The sequence below is a fragment of the Mustelus asterias genome, chromosome 6 (genome assembly GCF_964213995.1).
Source record: "Mustelus asterias chromosome 6, sMusAst1.hap1.1, whole genome shotgun sequence".
NCBI classification, from domain to species: Eukaryota; Metazoa; Chordata; class Chondrichthyes; order Carcharhiniformes; family Triakidae; genus Mustelus; species Mustelus asterias.
In genome coordinates, this window is record NC_135806.1 from 129,434,353 (window position 1) to 129,453,854 (window position 19,502).

The 19,502-nt window shown below is 47.0% G+C and overlaps 1 protein-coding gene across 7 annotated transcripts in view; it reads left to right on the top strand.

Annotated features, from left to right (window-relative positions):
* Window positions 1–19,502, top strand: part of glra3 (glycine receptor, alpha 3) — a 166,724-nt gene that overhangs the window by 38,644 nt on the left and 108,578 nt on the right. For all 7 annotated transcript variants that reach the window (XM_078215466.1, XM_078215465.1, XM_078215468.1 and 4 more), the window contains exon 3: window positions 8,348–8,571. In XM_078215466.1, coding sequence (XP_078071592.1) covers window positions 8,348–8,571 — 224 coding nt within the window. The remainder of the gene's footprint in view (window positions 1–8,347; window positions 8,572–19,502) is intronic.

A 19,502-nucleotide genomic window follows, 5' to 3' on the forward strand; every position in this document is an offset into this window, starting at 1 on the left:
TTGGTAAAAGATAACTAACAGCACATTTCCAGAAAGGCCAAATATTGGTCTTTGTACAAAGCTGTGTAGCAGAGCAAGAACAAACTGATAACATCTGCAAAATAGAAAGCCCAATTCACCCAACTCACCCGAAGTTCAGCTTGCAACGTTCCCAAATAATTTTCAACAAAAGCCCTATCGAGTTCCAGATGATACCGTGGGCAGCAAGCAGATTAAATGCTGTGGACTCAGCTGAGATTATTTTCCGTAGACGTCAAGCTCTAAAAGTTTCCTTCAGAAGTGGGAATATAACGAACTGCACAAATAGGGTGGGATTTCATTAGGATTTCAGTAAAAACCCCAAAGCGGACACTGTGAAATCTGCAGCGATGCGACACACGTGTGTTCCTGTGTTCTTGAAATGTAGGCAGCATGATTGGGAGCCAGAGTGACATGGGCTTCATGCCGGGGAGAAGATGGGGATAGGCTCCCTGCAATTTGATACACTAATTGCAAACATCAGAATATTGGGAGGCCCTGGAAGACTTACTAAGAAAGATGCCCACCTGATTGTATGATATCCACTAGTCTCTTTGTACTCTGTGTGATTTGGCGACACATTTTAAAGCAGCCAGCTTCTAAGCCTGGCTAATAATGTGCAACTTTAAATTGTCCCTGTCCTGTGGTTTCTGAAGTTTTATTTATACACATAGTGATTTATATAATTAAATTAATACAGGGAAAATAGGCTGAGAAATGTCTTCAGAATACTGGTAGAGCTCTTATTACTGGACTTTGAATGTATTTTTGCAAACAGCGCTCACTAACAAGAGGTGGCACGGTGGCACGGTGGCACAGTGGCTAGCGCCACTGCCTCATAGTGCCAGAGATCCAGATTCAATTTTGGCCTTGGGTGACTGCCTGTGTGGAGTTTGCCTGTTCTCCCTGTGTCTGCGTGGGTTTCCTCAGAGTGCTCCGGTTTCCTCCCACGGTCCAAAGATGTGTGGGCATGAGCTTGATAATGTCACCAGCTAGGGGGCGGCGAAAATCGGAAGTTGTGATCTCGTCAGCAAGGTCTTCGATTTGAAATGTGAACTCTTCATAGATTCCCTACAGCACAGAAAGAGACCATTAGGCCCATTGAGACTGCACAGACCAGTATCCCACCCAGGCCCTATCCCCTTAATCCCACGTATTTACTCTGCTAATCCCCATGACACTACGGTCAATTTAGCATGGCCAATCCACCGAACCCAAACTTCTTTGGACTATGGGAGGAAACAGGGGCACCCAGAAGAAATTCACGCAGACACGGGGAGAATGTGCAAACTCCACACAAACAGTGACCCAAGGCTGGAATTGAACCCGCGTCCATGGCGCTGTGAGGCAGCAGTGCTAACCACTGTGCCACTGTGTTACCCAAGAGTGGTCGATGACCATTCATCAGGACTGGAAGTTGATTTGATTTGATTTATTATTGTCGCATGTATTAACATACAGTGAAAAGTATTGTTTCTTGCGCACTATACAGACAAAGCATACCGTTCATAGAGAAGAAAACGAGAGAGCGCAGAATGTGATGAACAGTTTTTAAGTAAATACGGTGTTAGGGAAAAGGGGAGGAACCTGCAAAGGAACTAAATGCAATGCCAATGCAAGGGTGGACTGCCGGATTGATTGAATGACAAAACGGATGATGGCTCAAGCTGGGTAGGACAAATAACAAAGTGGTTACAGCAGGATAGCAGAGGAGGAGAGTAGCACGACAGAGAGGAGAGCATCCCTCTGACCACAGAATGTGCTGAAGAAAGACAGGTGGACCTCTATGAATGACCGGAAATTTCCATTGGAGTTTACATTCAGTGGTGGATGTGGAAGTGAGAGCGATACCCACTTGGACATGGGGCGGTATGGCGGCACGGTGGTTAACACTGCTGCCTCACAGCAAGAAGTCTCACAACACTAGATTAAAGTCCAACAGGTTTATTTGGTAGCAAGAGTCACTGGCTTTTGCTATCAAATAAACCTGTTGGACTTTAACCTGGTGTTGTGAGACTTCTTACTGTGTTTACCCCAGTCCACCGCCGGCATCTCCACATTATGACTACCATCGACACCGCAAACTGCGATTCCCGGCTTGGGTCACTGTCTGTGCGGAATCTGCACATTCTCCCCATGTCTACGTGGGTTTCCTCCGGGTGCTACGGTTTCCTTCCACAGTCCAAAAGACGTGCTGGTTAGGTGTATTGGCCATGCTAAATTCTCCCTCAGTGTACCCGAACAGGCGCAGGAGTGTGGCAATTAGGGGATTTTCACAGTAACTTCATTGCCGTGTTAATCTGAGCCTATTTGTGACAATAGTAAATAAACTTTAACTTTGGGGGGTGGGGGGGCTGCATGGGACATCTGACCATGCTCGATCTTGTGTTGTTCGGCTCATTACATGTACATTCATGAGGAACTTGCCGAATCTTGCGGCAGCGACAGGCAGGAAGTCACCATCCCCACCATTACCTCATCAGGTCAAAGGTCTGTGAACCGTATGTGAAGGGGCACCTGGGACAATCACTCATTGCAGGCCAGGGGCTCCAGATTCTGCCGAGCCCAGAGTATAGTAGACTAGACAATGCAAGGCCCCACGGTTCAACAAGGCCTCTCTGTGGGCTTTCCTGCAGGCTTTCCAGGAAAGGCAGGAGAAGCTGTTTCTCAGGCACGACAGGAATCCCACCTGGTCACGGCAGCCTGGATGGAGATGGCTGTAGATGTTAACGTCCTTGGAGCCTACAGAAGAACTGCCAGCAGCGCAGGAAGAGGTTGAATGATCTGCTGTACGCTGACTGGATAAGTAGCCCATCAACTCACTGCAAAGTGACACTCATAAGGGCATCAGGCAGCCTAAGGGGGCATGTGTGGGAATGTCTGACAGGAAATTGGAAATATCCCAATTCAACTTATATGTGCCCGAGTTCACTGGAGAACAGAGTTCTTTGCAGGTTCGATTGTGCACATTGGGCACCAGGGTTCTGGATAGCAGCACAGCTTGGCACGTACGAGGGATCAAACCACCAGCAGGACAGGGTTAAGTAGAGCAATTTAATTCAGCTATCATAAATCAAGGTACATTAGAGCAAAGTATAATACCTATTACCAAAAAGGAGCTGGGCCCTGTCAGCCAGCAGAGGATAGAAATTCAAATAGTCATGGAATTGTTTTGACAGTTTACTCTGTCTGGAATCTGTTAGTTTCCAGATTTTCATCGGCCTGTCTGCTGCATCGTACCCTGGCGATGGACTCTGCGTGTTTCTCAGTGATATCCTGGCCTTTGCATCACTATTCCCTTCACCATCCTTATTGTCGGAGGACATTTCTCTGTCCTCAGTGTCTCCCTCAGCCAAGATATCCCCCTCTTCATTGTTTGAAGTGGTTAGCATTGCTGCCTCACAGTGCCAGGGACCTGGGTTTGATTCCTGACTTGGGTCACTGTCTGTGCAGAGTTTGCATGTTCTCCCCGTGTCTGCGTGGGTTTCCTCCGGGTGCTCCGGTTTCCTCCCACAGTCCAAAGATGTGCGGGTTAGGTGGATAGGGCATGCTAAATTGCCTCTTAGTGTCAGGGGGACTAGTTAAATAGTTAGGTTAAATGCATGAGGTTGTGGGAATAGGGTCTGGGTGGGATTGTGGTCGGTGCAGACTCGATTGGCTGAATGTCCTCCTTCTGCACTGTAAGGATTCTATGATTCTATGATTTATTAGTGTCATAAGTAGGCTTCCATTAACACTGCAATGAAGTTACTGTGAAAATCCCCTCGTCGCCACACTCCGGTGCCTGTTTGGGTACACTGAGGGAGAATTTAGCATGGCCAATGCACCTAACCAGCACGTCTTTCGGACTGTGGAAAGAAACCGGAGGAAACCCATGCAGACACAAGGAGAATGTACAGATTCCACACACCCAAGCCAGGAATCGAACCTAGGTCCCTGGCGCTGTGAGGTAGCAGTGCTAACTACTATGCTGTTGTGTTGAGCAAGTTTTTGCAGGGCACAGCAGACAACAATGATCTGGGACACTCTTTATGGTGAGTATTGGAGACTCACGCCTGAAGATGATGTTCAGATATTTGGAGTCCAAAATCTGGACATCATCTTCAAGAGGCCTAACATCTGCTCCATCTTGGACCTTGGAGAGATGTGTGCAGCATTGTAGCTCTCCTCAGCAATTCTGCATAATGTGAACTGACACAGCAGTCAGATCTTTTAGGGATTACGCCTTGTCCACAAAGAGCCAATCCTGTATTTACTGAGGTCCTTCAAATCCTGTGGCAACTGGGAGGGGCTCAGAATGTAGGTGTTGTGAGAACTCCCTAGAACTGAGCATTAACCTGTGGATCTGCCTGTGTGATCACATATCAGCAGCACATTCAGGAAGTGGAAACTATTGATGAACATGACTGGCTCTTGCCAAGGAGCTGTCAAGGCCACATGTGTGCAGTCAATAGCCTCTAGTACTTGCCGAAACCTGAGATTGCGACAAAACTCAGCGCAGCCGGCCGGGAGACTCAAGCAGAGGCCGCGTAGCGGGCTTACCGCTGGGCACCATGGCCCCCGCGTGTCTCTACCTGCCGCATTTCCAATGTCGTCCACTCCGCGCCAAAAATCGGCACAGAGCTGAATAAATTATGCAGATAATCATTACCATGTCATTCATGGGCTCGGGACTGCAGTCTCAGGGCCTGCTCAAGTCTCTGCCCCCCCGCCAGGAGTGTTTCACCCCAGCGGGTTTACAACAGCTCCCCACCAGTGGGGAGTTCAATCGGAAACTCCCTCCCCAACAACTCTGTGGGTGTAGCACCTGGACAGCCGAGGTTCACCACCAATGTCTCAAGGGCATTTAAGAATGGGCCAAAAAAAGGGCGGCATGGTGGCACAGTGATTAGCACTACTGTCTCACAGTGTCAGAGACCCGGGTCCAATTCTGGCCTCCACACTGTCTGTGTGGAGTCTGCACACTCTCCCCATGTCTGCATGGGTTTCCTCTGGGTGCTCCAGTTTCCTCCCACACTCCAAAGATGTGCAGATTAGGTTGCTTGGCCGTGCTAAATTGCCCCTTAGTGTCAGGGAGATTAGCAGGGTAAATATGTTGGTTTACGGGGTTAGGGCCTGGGTGGGACCCTTGTCCCTGCAATTGGGATGGGCTAAAAGGCCTCCTCCTGCACTGTCCGCATTCTATAATTCTGTGATTCTAAATGCTGTCGATGCCAGGGACGCCCTCACCCCATGAGAAGAAATAAAGGGAAACCTTCCTGATTTGTTTTGTAAGAGACGAAAAACAGAAAAGGTTCATTCAGCCATGGAAATAATCTTTCAGCTGCATTAATTTTCCCTTTATAACATCAAGCTATGTCTTCAATTTTTTGTCTACTGTCCTGTTTTATAGACTATTCCAATCACATGACACTCTTTAAATAAAGTTCATCCGAATATGTTTCCAGATTCGCGTTGCACCATTTCAGATTCCGCTGGTTCTACATCTCTGACCTACTTTGAAGTAATATTCTGGGCTTATCTATTCCATTTAATATTTTATGTGCTTTAATGAAGTTGTGCCTTAATCTTTTATTCTGCCCGGCTGATCCTGAACCTTTTTGATCTCCCCTTTGTGCTCATCCTTTTCACACTTGCGATCAATCTCTTTACACTCTCTGGTGCCGGGACATGTGTTAGTCATTTTGTGGCATAGCTACGGGATCTGTAGTGAGATCTGACCCTGCCCACCAAGGGGATATAGTACAGCCTTACCAGTATACTATGCAGTACTGGCTTCTGTGTTCCCTTCATTACAGCAGTGATTACACTGCTAAAGCACTTTATCATTGGCTGAAAAGTGATTTGAGATGTTGCAAAAGGTGCTATATGAATGCAAGCACGGTGGCACAGTGGTTAGCACTGCCGCCTTACGGCGCCACGGACCCGTGTTCAATTCCAGCCTAGGGTCACTGTCTGTGTGGAGTTTGCACTTTGCGTGGGTTTCCTCCGGGTGCTTCGGTTTCCTGCCACAGTCCAAAGATGCGCGGATTAGGTGGATTGGCCATGCTAAATCAACCCTAGTGTCAGGGGGATTCGCAGGGTAAATGAGGGTTATGGGAATAGGGCCTAGGTGGGACTATGGTCGGTACAGACTCGATGGGCCGAATGGCCTCCTTCTGTACTGTAGGGATTCTATGATTCTTTCCTTGTTTGTATTTTCGGCCCTGGCCAGTGCAATGTGCAGGTGGCTGTAGGACTGAGGGTGGAGGGGTGACGACTGGAGGGAGGGTGCGGTGATGTGGGTGCGTGAATGATGGAAGGGTGGGGTGTGCAACTGGCAACTGGTGCCGTGTGGCATGCAGCCACCAGGTTGGGTTTTAAATCTCCGTCAGCGACCAAGTTTAAAGTTTATTTATTAGTGTCACAAGTAGGCTTACATTAACACTCCAATGAAGTTACTGTGAAAATCCCCTAGTCGCCACACTCCGGTGCCAGTTTGGGTACACTCAGGGAGAATTTAGCACAGCCAGTGCACCCAACCAGCACGTCTTTCAGGCTGTGGGAGGAAATCGGAGCACCCGGAGGAAACCCATGCAGACACAGGGAGAATGTGCAAAGTCCACACGGATAGTGACCCAAGCCGGGAATCGAACTCGGTTCCCTGGCGCTGTGAGGCAGCAGTGCTAACCACTGTGTCACCCATAAAATACAATTGGGCTGGACTAAGATTTGAACCATCATCTCCAGGAGAATGATCCTTTGAACACTCCACAAGTGTTCTCTACACGGTTAACCACTGGTTCCTGACCAGGTTATCTACTGATCCCCCTACGATGTTTAAAAGGAGGGTCGGTGGGGAGGAGCTAGCAACCTGTACACCTTGAATTAAGTTGCTCCTTATCGGGCATGTTTAATGAGCTGGTGAGGACAGAATCCAAACTTTCAAAGGTAAGAACAAAAAGAGCAAACAGTCAAGTGCTTTTAAAAATTAAAACATGGGATGTGGGCGTCGCTGTCTGGGCTAGTGTTTATTGCCCATCCTAATTGCCCTTGAGCTGAGTGGCTTGCTGGGGCATTTAAGGGTCAAACAAATTGCTGTGGATCTAGAGTCACTTGTAGGTCAAACCAGATAAGAATGCAGATTTCTTTCCCTAAAGACAGGACGGCACGGTTGGCACTGCTGCCTCACAGTGCCAGGGACCCGGGTTCAATTTCTGGCTTGGGTCACTGTGTGGAGTTTGCACATTCTCCCTGTGTCTGCGTGGGTTTCCTCCGGGTGCTCCGGTTTCCTCCCACACTCCAAAGATGTGCGGGTTAGGTTGATTGGCCGTGCTAAATTGCCACTTAGTGTCAGGGGGACTGGTAGGGTAAATACATGGGTTATGGGGATAGGGCCTGGGTGGGATTGCGGTCGGTGCAGACTCGGTAGGTTGAATGGCCTCCTTCTGCACTGCTGGGATTCTATGATTCTTTGTATTTGCACAACAATCGACAGTGGTTTCATCATTAGACTTTCAATTCTAGATTTTTACTTTATTGAATTCAAATTTCACCATCTACCTTGGTGAGATTCAAACCTTGGTCTGCCTGCTCTGGGGCACAACAGACAACCACGCGGTAACTACAAGAGAATTACAAGGAACAGCACCAGCCCTCGTACATGGCTTTCTTTGACCTCACAAAGGCCTTCCACTGTCAACCACAAGGAATTATGAAGCACTCTCCTACTCATGGCAGCATTATGCACTTCAATTAATGACTTCCCATTTCAGAGTCAAGCGTTATAATCTAAAGCCATAGAAACATAGAGGATAGGAGCAGGAGGAGGCCATTTGGCCGTTCAAACCTGCTCCACCATTTATTACGATCATGGCTGGTGATCCAACTCAATAGCCTAATCCTGCTTTCTCCCCATAATCTTTGATCCCATTCACCCCAAGTGCTGTATCTAGCCACCTCTTGAATGCAGTTAAAATTTATTTATTAGTCACAAGTACGCTTACATTAACACTGCAATGAAGTGTGGGGAGAACATGCAGACTCCGCTCAGACAGTGACACAAGCTGGGAATTGAACCCAGGTCTTGGCATCAACTACTTCCCGTGGTAATGAATTCCACAGGCTCACCACTTTTTGGGTGAAGAAATGTCTCCTCATCTCCGTCCTAAATGGTCTATCCTGAATCCTCAGAGTGTGACCACTGGTTCTGGACTCCCCCACCATCGGGAACATCCTCCCTGCATCTACCCTGTCTATTCCTGTTAGAATTATGCAAGACTTCAGTTCCAAAAAGGTCGTTAGCTTCAAAGTTAAACCAGGGTTTTTTCATCTTGCTTATTCCCTGCAGGATTACCGCCTAAATATCTTTCTGCGGCAGCAGTGGAATGATCCCAGACTGGCGTACAGTGAGTACCCGGATGACTCTCTGGACTTGGACCCATCGATGTTGGATTCAATTTGGAAACCAGACTTATTCTTTGCCAATGAAAAAGGAGCCAACTTCCATGAGGTGACAACGGAGAACAAATTACTGAGAATTTTTAAAAATGGAGTTGTCCTTTATTCAATAAGGTAGGCACTTCAAGTCATTGAACATTTGAGTAGCATTTGTCTGTGTTCTCATATCTACGATAAGAAGTCTCACAACACCAGGTTAAAGCCCAACAGGTTTATTTGGAATCATGAGCTTTTGGAGCACTGCTCCTTCATCAGGTTGACTCACCTGATGAAGGAGCAGCGCTCCGAAAGCTCGTGATTCCAAATAAACCTGTTGGACTTTAACCTGGCGTTGTGAGACTTCTTACTGTGCCCACCCCAGTCCAACACCGGCACCTCCACATTATATCTACTATGTATTATTTGATGAAAAATCTTTTATCTTCTGCCTAAATCTGGTCGTAATGTGAATCTTAACCAAGTTCTCTCTGGGTGGTAGAATGAATGTCATGGTCTACTCTGGAGTTGCTGACGTTTTCACTATTCTGAACAGATTTGGCAAGGCGATGGCTTGTGTGATATGCTGTTAGGGCTCTGAATAACCCAATTACAGCTTGATTTATTCTTCCTGACAATAAACTGAGATCTTAAGGAGTGTGCTTACCAACCCATCTTTCAGACTGTCCGAGTTCTCCAGTCTGTCTCCACCAAATTTTCCTTAATTAAAACACTGAATTTGCATACCGAACCATCATTGTAATTACAAGCATAAATTACAAGATACTGACTGAACTCAAAATGTATTTGGACAAATGAAAAGGTTGCACAAAGTAGGTGAATGACAGATGAATACTACTGTGTGCTATAGGTTTTCCAACTGGGAGCTGCACATTCGAGTGAGTCGGCAAGTGGAATCAATTCTTCAGATATCTGTCAGGCATCAGATTTCCTTTTTCTTTTCAATTCATGATCTTGCTCAGTTTCTGCCGCTGTAGGCACTAAGAAAAAAGCTGTTTGCTGAGATGTTTTCCTTTGCTTATCTCCAATATTAGAACAGGGAATACTGAAAATGCATTAATATTTGTTGGGGCGGTGATGGGGGAGATGTCCACACGCAAGATTCTGTAAGCCATTATAGCAAACAAATGTACAGTTAGGCGGATAAGAACAGAAAACATGAAAGTTGGAGGAATTACACACCATGTGCAGAGGTCTATTCACAAAAGTAAAATAGGAATATGCCTTGGATCTGACATTTTAGATTAGTATACAGTGAATGTCAAAGTACTATCTAGCATTTTGCAACATTAAATCATCGTTGCAATTTTTTTCCTTTAATGCTTACCTATTGATTGGATCATGTTGAGAATATTATGCCCAATTTTAGGGCACCTTTGTGGTTAATATTTTTACAACCATATGAGAGCCCAGGTTCGAATCCCATCATGCAGGTAGGGAAGTAAGAATTCAACAAAAAGGCTGGACTTAAAAGTCCAATGAGACCATGAAACCATTGTCGATTGTCATATCTGGTCTGACCTATAAGTGACTCCGGATCCACAGCATTGTGGTTGACAGCGTTATGAAGCAGAGGTGGATCCCCCCCTATGATAACTAACAGCCACTCAAAGAGGTGTATCTCACCTCATGATCTGTTAAAGGAGTGTGAAGTGGTACGACCTGCTCTTCAGCAACTTTTAGCGGTTAAATCAAAATAACTCCCTGATTCTCCTTTTGGCTAAGATCAAGTGTAGTATGGATCGGATGCTGCACTTGGTTGAGGCCATTAGGTTACATTTAAGCTTCATTTTCATATGAAGCAATTTTTAAAAGCGGCATCTCGGCCTTTTGGCTAAGGTGCAAATGAGATCAAGCCTTGGAGGAGGAAACCTCCCCCTCCTCCAATCAGCTTGGTTCATGTAGATCAGGCCCAAGACAGGAGTGGAGGCCCTGTCTTGTCAGCTTGGATCGGAAATGTCTCAACTTGTTGAGACTCTGAATTGGACATGATTTGATTGAATTGGAAAAGTACAAAAAAAAACTCCCTGATTCTCTAAAGTCAACAAGTAACAATTTAATTATCTAACAGTGAACAAGTTAACTAAACTATTAACAAACCAAACAAAAATGATTCTAATGAGATGCTGTTCAGATAAATATAATTCCCACTTATGAACAAAAAAATAGAATTTTAATCACTCTCTAAATTACAACCAGGTTTTATGTCTTCCAGAATATTCTGAGCCATCTCTGTTGATCCCTCTTTCTTCTTTGCTATCTGGATAAGACCTTGAGCTAAAAGCTATAAGCTGTGGCAGGTGATAGCTGCTCTCTCCCTTAGTCACACTGCCCCCTTCCTTTTATACCTGTGATGACATATCAATATCCCCCATAATAGGATTGTTCGTAGGTTGCCAAAACCATCGGATTTAAATTTAATAGGTTCTTGGTATCGAAGTGCCTAATTCAAATAGATTGGCTGAATTCAAATAATTCAAATGCCTGAAAGACAGTTGCCTTGGTTACCCTGCTGCTTGGCCTTCTGATATAACTGTTTCATTTTTGGCACTCTGTGTGTACTTGCACAGCTTTCTAAGCACAGAAAAGGCACCACCTTTTAATGGGATCTTGCAATGCTTTTTCCCGAGCATTTTACAAACACCAATCTACAATTACTCTATTCAACTTCACAACAGCCGTTAACTGCCCTCTGAAATGACCTGGCAAAGCCATTCAGTTGTATCAAAATGCCAAAAAGTCTCAAAGGAATGAAACTGGGCAAACCAGCCATCATCGGCCTGAGCACCAGAAACGACAATGGCAAAGCCCAGCACTGACAGGGTTGGCATCATCGGGAGGGTGATGGCCTAGTGGTATTATCGCTAGACTATTAACTCAGAAACTCAACGAATGCTCTGGGGACACGGGTTCGAATCCCACCACAGCAGATGGTGGAATTTGAATTCAATAAAAAATATCTGGGATTAAGAATCTACTGATGACCATGAAACCATTGTCGATTGTCGGAAAAACCCATCTGGTTCAATAATATCCTGTTGGGAAGGAAATTTTTCGTCCTTACCTGGTCAGACCTACATGTGACTCCAGAGCCATAGCAATGTGGTTGACTCTCAACTGTCCTCCAAGGGCAACTAGGGATGGGCAATAAATGCTGGCCAGCCAGCGATGCCCATGTCCCACGAATGAATAAAAAAAACTCCTCCTTACTAACATCCAGGGGCTTGTGCCAAAATTGGGAGAGTTGTCTCAAAGCTGACATAGTCATAGAAACCCTACAGTGCAGAATGAGGCCATTCAGCCCATCAAGTCTGCACCAACCATAATCCCACCCAGGCCCTATCCTGATAACTCCATTTACCCTACCTAGCCCACCCGACAATAAGGGGCAATTTAGCATGGCCAATCCACCTAACCCATACATCTTTGGAATCATAGAAATCATAGAAACCCTACAGTACAGAAAGAGGCCATTCGGCCCATCGAGTCTGCACCGACCACAATCCCACCCAGGCCCTATCCCCATATCCCTACATATTTACCCACTAATCCCTCTAACCTACGCATCTCAGGACACGAAGGGCAATTTTTAGCATAGCCAATCAACCTAACCCGCACATCTTTGGACTGTGGGAGGAAACCGGAGCACCCGGAGGAAACCCACGCAGACACGAGGAGAATGTGCAAACTCCACACAGACAGTGACCCGAGCCGGGAATCGAACCCAGGTCCCTGGAGCTGTGAAGCAGCAGTGCTAACCACTGTGCTACCGTGACACGGGGAGAATGTGCAAACTCCACACAGACAGTGACCCGAGGTCGGAATTGAGCCTGGGACCCTGGCGCTGTGAGTCAGCAGGGCTAACCCTGCACGTTGACATACTCATGGAATCATACCTTACAGATAGTGGCCGGAATTCTCCAATGTCGCACGCTCTACCACCACTGCCAGCGAGAACAGAGAATTTGGTGTGTAGTCAAATCCCCATTCACAGCAGCGGCCCAGAGAATCCCAGCCACAGACGGGATCGGAGAATCCCGTCCAATGTTCCAGACACTACCATCATCAATCCTGGGTATGTCCTGTCCCACCAGCAGGACAGACCCGTCAGAGGTGGTGGGATATAGTCAGGTGGGAATTGCCCTGGGAGTCCTCAACATTCACTCCAGACCACATGAAGTCTCACGACGTCAGTCAAATATTAGCCAGGAAATGTTTTTCTCGTTATACATACAGCCCCTCCCCCACCCCCTCAGCTGATGAATCCGTACTCCTCCATGTTGAACACCACTTGGAGCAAGCACTGAAGGTGGCAACGGTACAGAATGTATTCTGAAAGGGGGACTTCAATGTCCGTTACAAAGAGTGGCTCAGTAGCACCACCACAGAATGCGCTGGGTGAGTGCTAAAGGAGATAGCTGCTAGACTAGGTCTGTGGCAAGTGGTGGGGGAACCAACAAGAGGGAAAAACCTGTTTGACCTCATCCTTACCAATCTCCAGTCACAGATGCATCTGTCCATGACAGTATCAATAGGATTGGCCACTGCACAATCCTGGAGGAGACAAAGTCCCATCTTCACATTGAGGATACCCTCCATCATGTTGTGTGGCACTACCACCATGTCCAATGGGATAGACTTCAAACTGATCGAGCACCTCACACCTATGCATCCATGAGCTGCTGTGGACCATCAGTAGCAGCAGAATTGTCCTCACCCACAATGGGTTACCACTGATCAGAAACTGAACTGGAGCAGCCATATAAATACTGTGGCTACCAGAACAGGTCAAAGGCTAGGAATCCTGCAGCGAGTAACTCACCTCCTGACTCCCCAGATCCTGTCCACCATCTACAAGGCACAATTCAGGAGTGTGATGGAATACTCCCCACTTTCCTGGATGACTGCAGTTCCAACAACACTCAAGAAGCTTGACACCATCCAGGACAAAGAAGCCCACTTGATTGCTATTCCTTCCACAAACATTCACTTCCTCCACCACCAGCGAACAATTCCAGCTGTGTGTACCATTTACAAGATGCACTGCAGCAACTCATCAAGGTTCCTTAGACAGCACCTTCCAAACCCAAGACCACTGCCATCCAGAAGGACAAGAGCATCAGATACCCCGGAACACCGGAGGTTCCTGCCCAAGTCACTCACATCCCGACTTGCAAATATGTTGCCATTCCTTCACTGTCGCTGGGTCAAATTTCTGGAACTCCTTCCTTAACAGCACTATGGGTGTACCTGCACCACATGGATGCAGCGGTTCAAGAAGCCAGTTCACCACCACCTTCATAAGGGCAACTAGGCACGGGCAATTAATGCTGGCCAGCCAGTGATGCACACATCCCATAAATGAATTTTTAATAAATTACTCATTGGGCAACAATACCACTGCACCAGCACATTCCCCCACCATCCAAAAGACCCCTCTCTCCATTGGGATCTTCACTTCATCCGCAGCCCTCCCCCTAAAAACAGTCCCCATCCCCTCACTCCATCCAAAACCCTCCCCCACTCTCCAGCCAAATCCCTCCCCCTCTCCACCCAAACCCCTCCCCCTCTCCACCCAAACCCCTCCCCCTCTCCACCCAAACCCCTCCCCTCTCCACCCAAACCCCTCCCCTTCTCCACCCAAACCTCTCCCCTTCTCCACCAAAACCCCTCCCCTTCTCCACCAAAACCCCTCCCCTTTCCCCACCAAAACCCCTCCCCTTTCTCCATCCAGACCCCGCCCCTTTCTCCATCCAAACCCCTCCCCTCCCCACCCAAACCCCTCCCCTCCCCACCCAAACCCCTCCTCCCCACCCAAACCCCTCCCTTCCCCACCCAAACCCCTCCCTTCCCCACCCAAACCCCTCCCCTCCCCACCCAAACCCCTCCCCCTCTCCACCCAAACCCCTCCCCATCCAAACCTCTCCCTCTCTCCAGCCAAACCCCTCCCCTTTCTCCATCTAAACCCCTCCCCCTTCCTCCAGAACCCACCAACTCTCCATCCAGACGATCCACTGTAGACCAGCCCCTCTCTATCCAGAGCTGTCCTCACTTTCGATCCAGAATGCAGTTGGGCACTACCTGCCCTTTGCCCTGCTGGAGTTGCTCATTGTCGATCTGTTGGCCCAAAGAGGTTGTTTCAACTGGCTGGGCTGATCACACTGACAGCTCCTCTCTCCATGCAGTGTTTGCAGGATGCTGCAGACACTATGTAAATGCTGTTGCCACACTGCAAAAGAAAGTGAATTAAATAGTGAATCCTAAAGACACCCCTATTGGAGCGGCACGGTGGCAAAGTGGTTAGCACTGCTGCCGCACAGTGCCAGGGATCAGAGTTCGATTCCCAGCTTGGGTCACTGTGCGGAGTCTGCACGTTCTCCCCGTGTCTGCATGGGTTTCTTCCGGGTGCTCCGGTTTCCTCCCACAGTCTGAAAGACGTCCTGGTTAGGTGCATTGGCCATGCTAAATTCTCCCTCAGTGTACCTGAACAGGCGCCGGAGTGTGGCGACTAGGGGATTTTCACAGTAAGTTCATTGCAGTGTTAATATAAGCCAACTCGTGACACTAATAAATAAACTTTAAAACTTTATCGCACAGTGGGTCATGAAACAGGTGAAGGGAGTGAATTGCTGAATCTCAGCAAACACAATAACTGAGAACCTGGTGGGTGGACAACTGGTCCAGTCCAAAGCTTAAACGTCAATCAATATCAACAAAGATGGGGAGGAGATATTAAGCAGCAGGGTGGTGATTGCTTCAAAAGGCTCTCACCAGCTGGAGACACTTCAGGGCGGGAAGCAATTTGCAATGAGAGGGACGAGGATGTGGGAGGAAGTTACTTTAGGTTGCGGCTGGGAATGTGGGATGATCTGAGCTACATTTTGCTCTGTGATTACCATCAGTCTGATGGTTTAGATTTCCGCATGCAGCAACGTAAGTGGTTCGATCTGATTCATATTAACCTCCTGCTCTGAACATCTTGCTGGCGTGCAACCCCCATCTATCCACCTGACAACCTTGGAAGCTTTTTAGCCAGCACGGCCCAATGTGACTGACAGGTTACAGAATTCAGCTTTTAACTTGCAGATCACAACAAGCACAACCATCGGAGAGATCACGCCGCACTTGTGGTTTATTTTGAAGGGAGGTGCGGAGGGAAAGACATGCTGCCACTTGGATTATCTCAGCCTTGCCCAAGATGTAGCATGGGGTGGCACGGTGGCACAGTGGTTGGCACCGCAGCCTCACAGCGCCAAGGACCCGGGTTCGATTCCCAGCTTGGGTCACTGAATGTGTGGAGGTTGCACCTTCTCCCTGTGCCTGTGTGGGTTTCCTCCAGTTTCCTCCTACATTCCAAAGATGTGCGGGTTAGGTGGATTGGCTGTGCTAAATTGCCCCTTAGTGTCAGGGGGACTAGCTAGGGTAAACACATGGGGTTGTGGGGATGGGGCCTGGGTGGGATTGTGGCTGGTGTGGACGCGGTGGGCTTCCTTCTGTGCTATTGGGTGGTATGCAGCACAGAATCTGTAAAACCCACAAGCACAGAATCTGTAAAACCCACAGAATCAAGAGGTGGTCCTTTCATAACAAATGGAAGAGTGATTTGATGGCACTGATCAAAAATAAGCAAAATACTGTGGATGCTGGAATCTGAACCAAGAACGGAGGATATTGGAAAAACAGCAAAACAGCATCAGTAAAAAGAGAAAAGAGAGTTGTTTTGAGTTCTTTTCGCTCTGAGTCAGAACTGAAGAGAGGGAGAATGTGTTAGATATTAAAGTTTAGCTGTGAGTGATTGCAACAAAAAGTAGCAACTTTTAGAACTAAGGTCAGAACCATTCATTAACCACGTACCACTCTCTTACCGTGACAGGACTGAGATTAAGAGTCTCGATTCCAATAAATGAGGGGTTAATTGATTCACCACTATTTTTTTTATTCTTTCATGGGATGTGGGTGTCACTGGCTCTGCCAGCATCTGTTCCCCATCCCTAATTACCCTTGAACTGAGAGGCTGACGAGGTGATTTCAGAGTCAATCACATTACTGTGTATTTGGAGTCACATATAGGCCTGACCAGGTAAGGATGGTGGATCTACATGCATAGAAACATACATAGAAAAGAGCAGTAGGAGTAGGCCATTCGGCCCTTCGAGACTGCCCTGCCATTCATTATGCTCATGGGGAGAGAGGCTACCGGGCGTGAAAGGTCAGTTTCGGGCCCGCTAATAAGATTGAGATGGTGATCGGCATATTTAAATCAGCTCTCTGTCAATTCCCGGCACGATGCTGATGCTGCTGGAAATCCAGGGCCTGGCGATACACGGAGGCTGTGGCGCCCAGTGGGGAGCCTGCAGAGGGCTAGGAGAATTGCCCCCCCAGTGGCAGGTTACAGAGGGACATAGATAAGCTGCAGAGTTGGGCTGAGAGGTGGCAAATGGAGTTTAATGCGGAAAAGTGTGAGGTGATTCACTTTGGAAGGAGTAACAGGAATACAGAGTACTGGGCTAATGGTAAGATACATGGTAGTGTGGATGAACAGAGGGATCTGGGTGTCCATGTGCATAGATCCCTGAAAGTTGGCACCCAGGTTGATAGGGTTGTTAAGAAGGCGTACGGTGTGTTAGCTTTTATTGGTAGAGGGATTGAGTTTCGGAGCCAGGAGGTCATGCTGCAACTGTACAAAACTCTGGTGTGGCCGCATTTGGAGTATTGCGTACAGTTCTGGTTGCCGTATTATAGGAAAGATGTGGAAGTGTTGGAAAGGGTGCAGAGGAGATTTACCAGGATGTTGCCTCGTATGGTGGAAAAATCGTATGAGGAAAGGCTGAGGGGCTTGAGGTTGTTTTCGTTAGAGAGAAGAAGGTTAAGAGGTGACTTAATAGAGGCATACAAGATGATCAGAGGATTAGATAGGGTGGATAGTGAGAGCCTTTTTCCTCAGATGGTGTTGGCTAGCACGAGGGGACATAGCTTTAAATTGAGGGGTGAGAGATATAGGACAGATGTTAGAGGTAGTTTCTTTACTCAGAGAGTAGTAAGGGCGTGGAATGCCCTGCCTGCAGCAGTAGTGGACTTGTCAACATTAAGAGCATTCAAATGGTTATTGGATAAACATATGGATGATATTGGAATAGTGTAGATTAGAGGGGCTTTAGATTGGTTCCACTGGTCGGCGCAACATCGAGGGCCGAAGGGCCTGTACTGCGCTGTAATGTTCTATGTTCTATGTTCTATGGATGCGAACAGTGGGGGTCCGAGCACAAATCTCTGTGGTACTCCATTAGTCACTGCCTGCCAATTGAAAAAAGGCCCTCTTATTCCAACTCTGCTTCCTGTCTACTAACAAGCTTTCTATCCATCTCAAGACACTACCACAATCCCATGTGCTTTAACTTTACACGGTAATCTGCTCTGTGAGACCTTGCCAAAAGCCTTCTTAAAGACTAAATAATCCACATCCACCAGTTCTCCCTGGTCAACTCTGCGAGTTACATCCTCAAGGAATTCCAATACATATGTCAAGCATGATTTCCCTTTCGTAAATCCATGCTGACTTTGCCTGATTATACCACTGCCTTCCAAATGCTGTGCTGTAAAATCCTTGATAATGGAATCTAGCAACTTCCCCAGTACCGACGTGAGGTTCACTGGTCTATAGTTCCCTGTTTTCTCTCTAGCTTCATTTCTGAACAGTGGGCTTACATTAGCTACCCTCCATTCTGCAGGAACCAGTCCAAAGAATTTTGGAAAATGACCAGCAATTGATGTACTATTTGTAGGGCTACTTGCTTAAGTACTCTGGAATGAAGATGGGTGGCACAGACACACAGTGGTTAGCACTGTTGCCTCACAGCGCCAGGGACCCGGTTCAATTCTGGCCTCGGGTCACGGTTTGTGTGGAGTTTGCACATTCTCCACGTGTCTACGTGGGTTTCTTCCGAGTGCCCCGGTTTCTTCCCACAGTCCAAAGATGTGCGGGTTAGGTGGATTGGTCATGCTAAATTGACCTTCGTGTCAGGGGGATTAGCAGGGTAAATGTGTGGGGTTACAGGGCCTGGATGGGTTTGTGGTTGGTGCAGACTCGATGGGTTAAATGGCCTCCTTCTCACTGTAGGGATTCTATGATTCTAAAATTATCAGGCTCTGGAGATCTATTCGCCTTCAATCCCATTAATTTCCTCAAAACCATTTCTCTGATAATACTGATTTCTTTCAGCTCCCCACTAAAACTTGTGTTTCTCAGAACCTCTGGTACATTATTAATGTCTTCCTTTGTGAAGATAGAAGCAAAGTGCAAATTTAGTTTCTCAGCCATTTCTTTAGTTCCCGTTATGAATTCTCCCATTTCTGACTGTAAGGGGCCTACATTCATTTTTGCCAATCTTATTCTCTTTACATAGCTGGAGAAACTTTTACTGTTAGGTTTTATGTTCCCCGCTAGCTTACTTTCATACTCTATTTTCCCTTTCTTAATCAATCTCTTGGTAACCTTTGCTAAATTTTAAACTGATCCCTAGGCCTATTGCTTTTTCTGGTCAATTTGTATGTTTCTTCTTTGAATGTAGTACTATCTCTAATTTCCATGGCAACTCATGGTTTGTCCACAGTTCCCTTGCCACTTGTGCGCCAAAAAGGAATAAACAACTTTTGGAGTTTACGTAATTGTTCCTTAAGTGCCTACCATTGCCTGTTTACTGTCCTTCCTTTCAGTACTGTTTCCCAGTTCTTCATAGCCAACTCATGCCTCTTACCATCATAGTTACCTTTATTGAGATTCAGGACCCTGGTCTCAGAATCAACTACCTCACTATCCTCTTGATAAAGAATCCTATCATATTATGGTCACTCATCCCCAAGGGTTCTCTCACAATGAATCCTTTCTCATTGCACAATACCCAGTCCAAGATGACCTGTTTCTTTGTTGGCTGCTCAACAGACTGGTCCAGAAAACCTTCCCATATACACTCCAGAAATTCCTCCTGTATTGCATTGTGACCAATTTGACACATCCAATCTACATACAGTTTAAAGTCACCCATAATAAC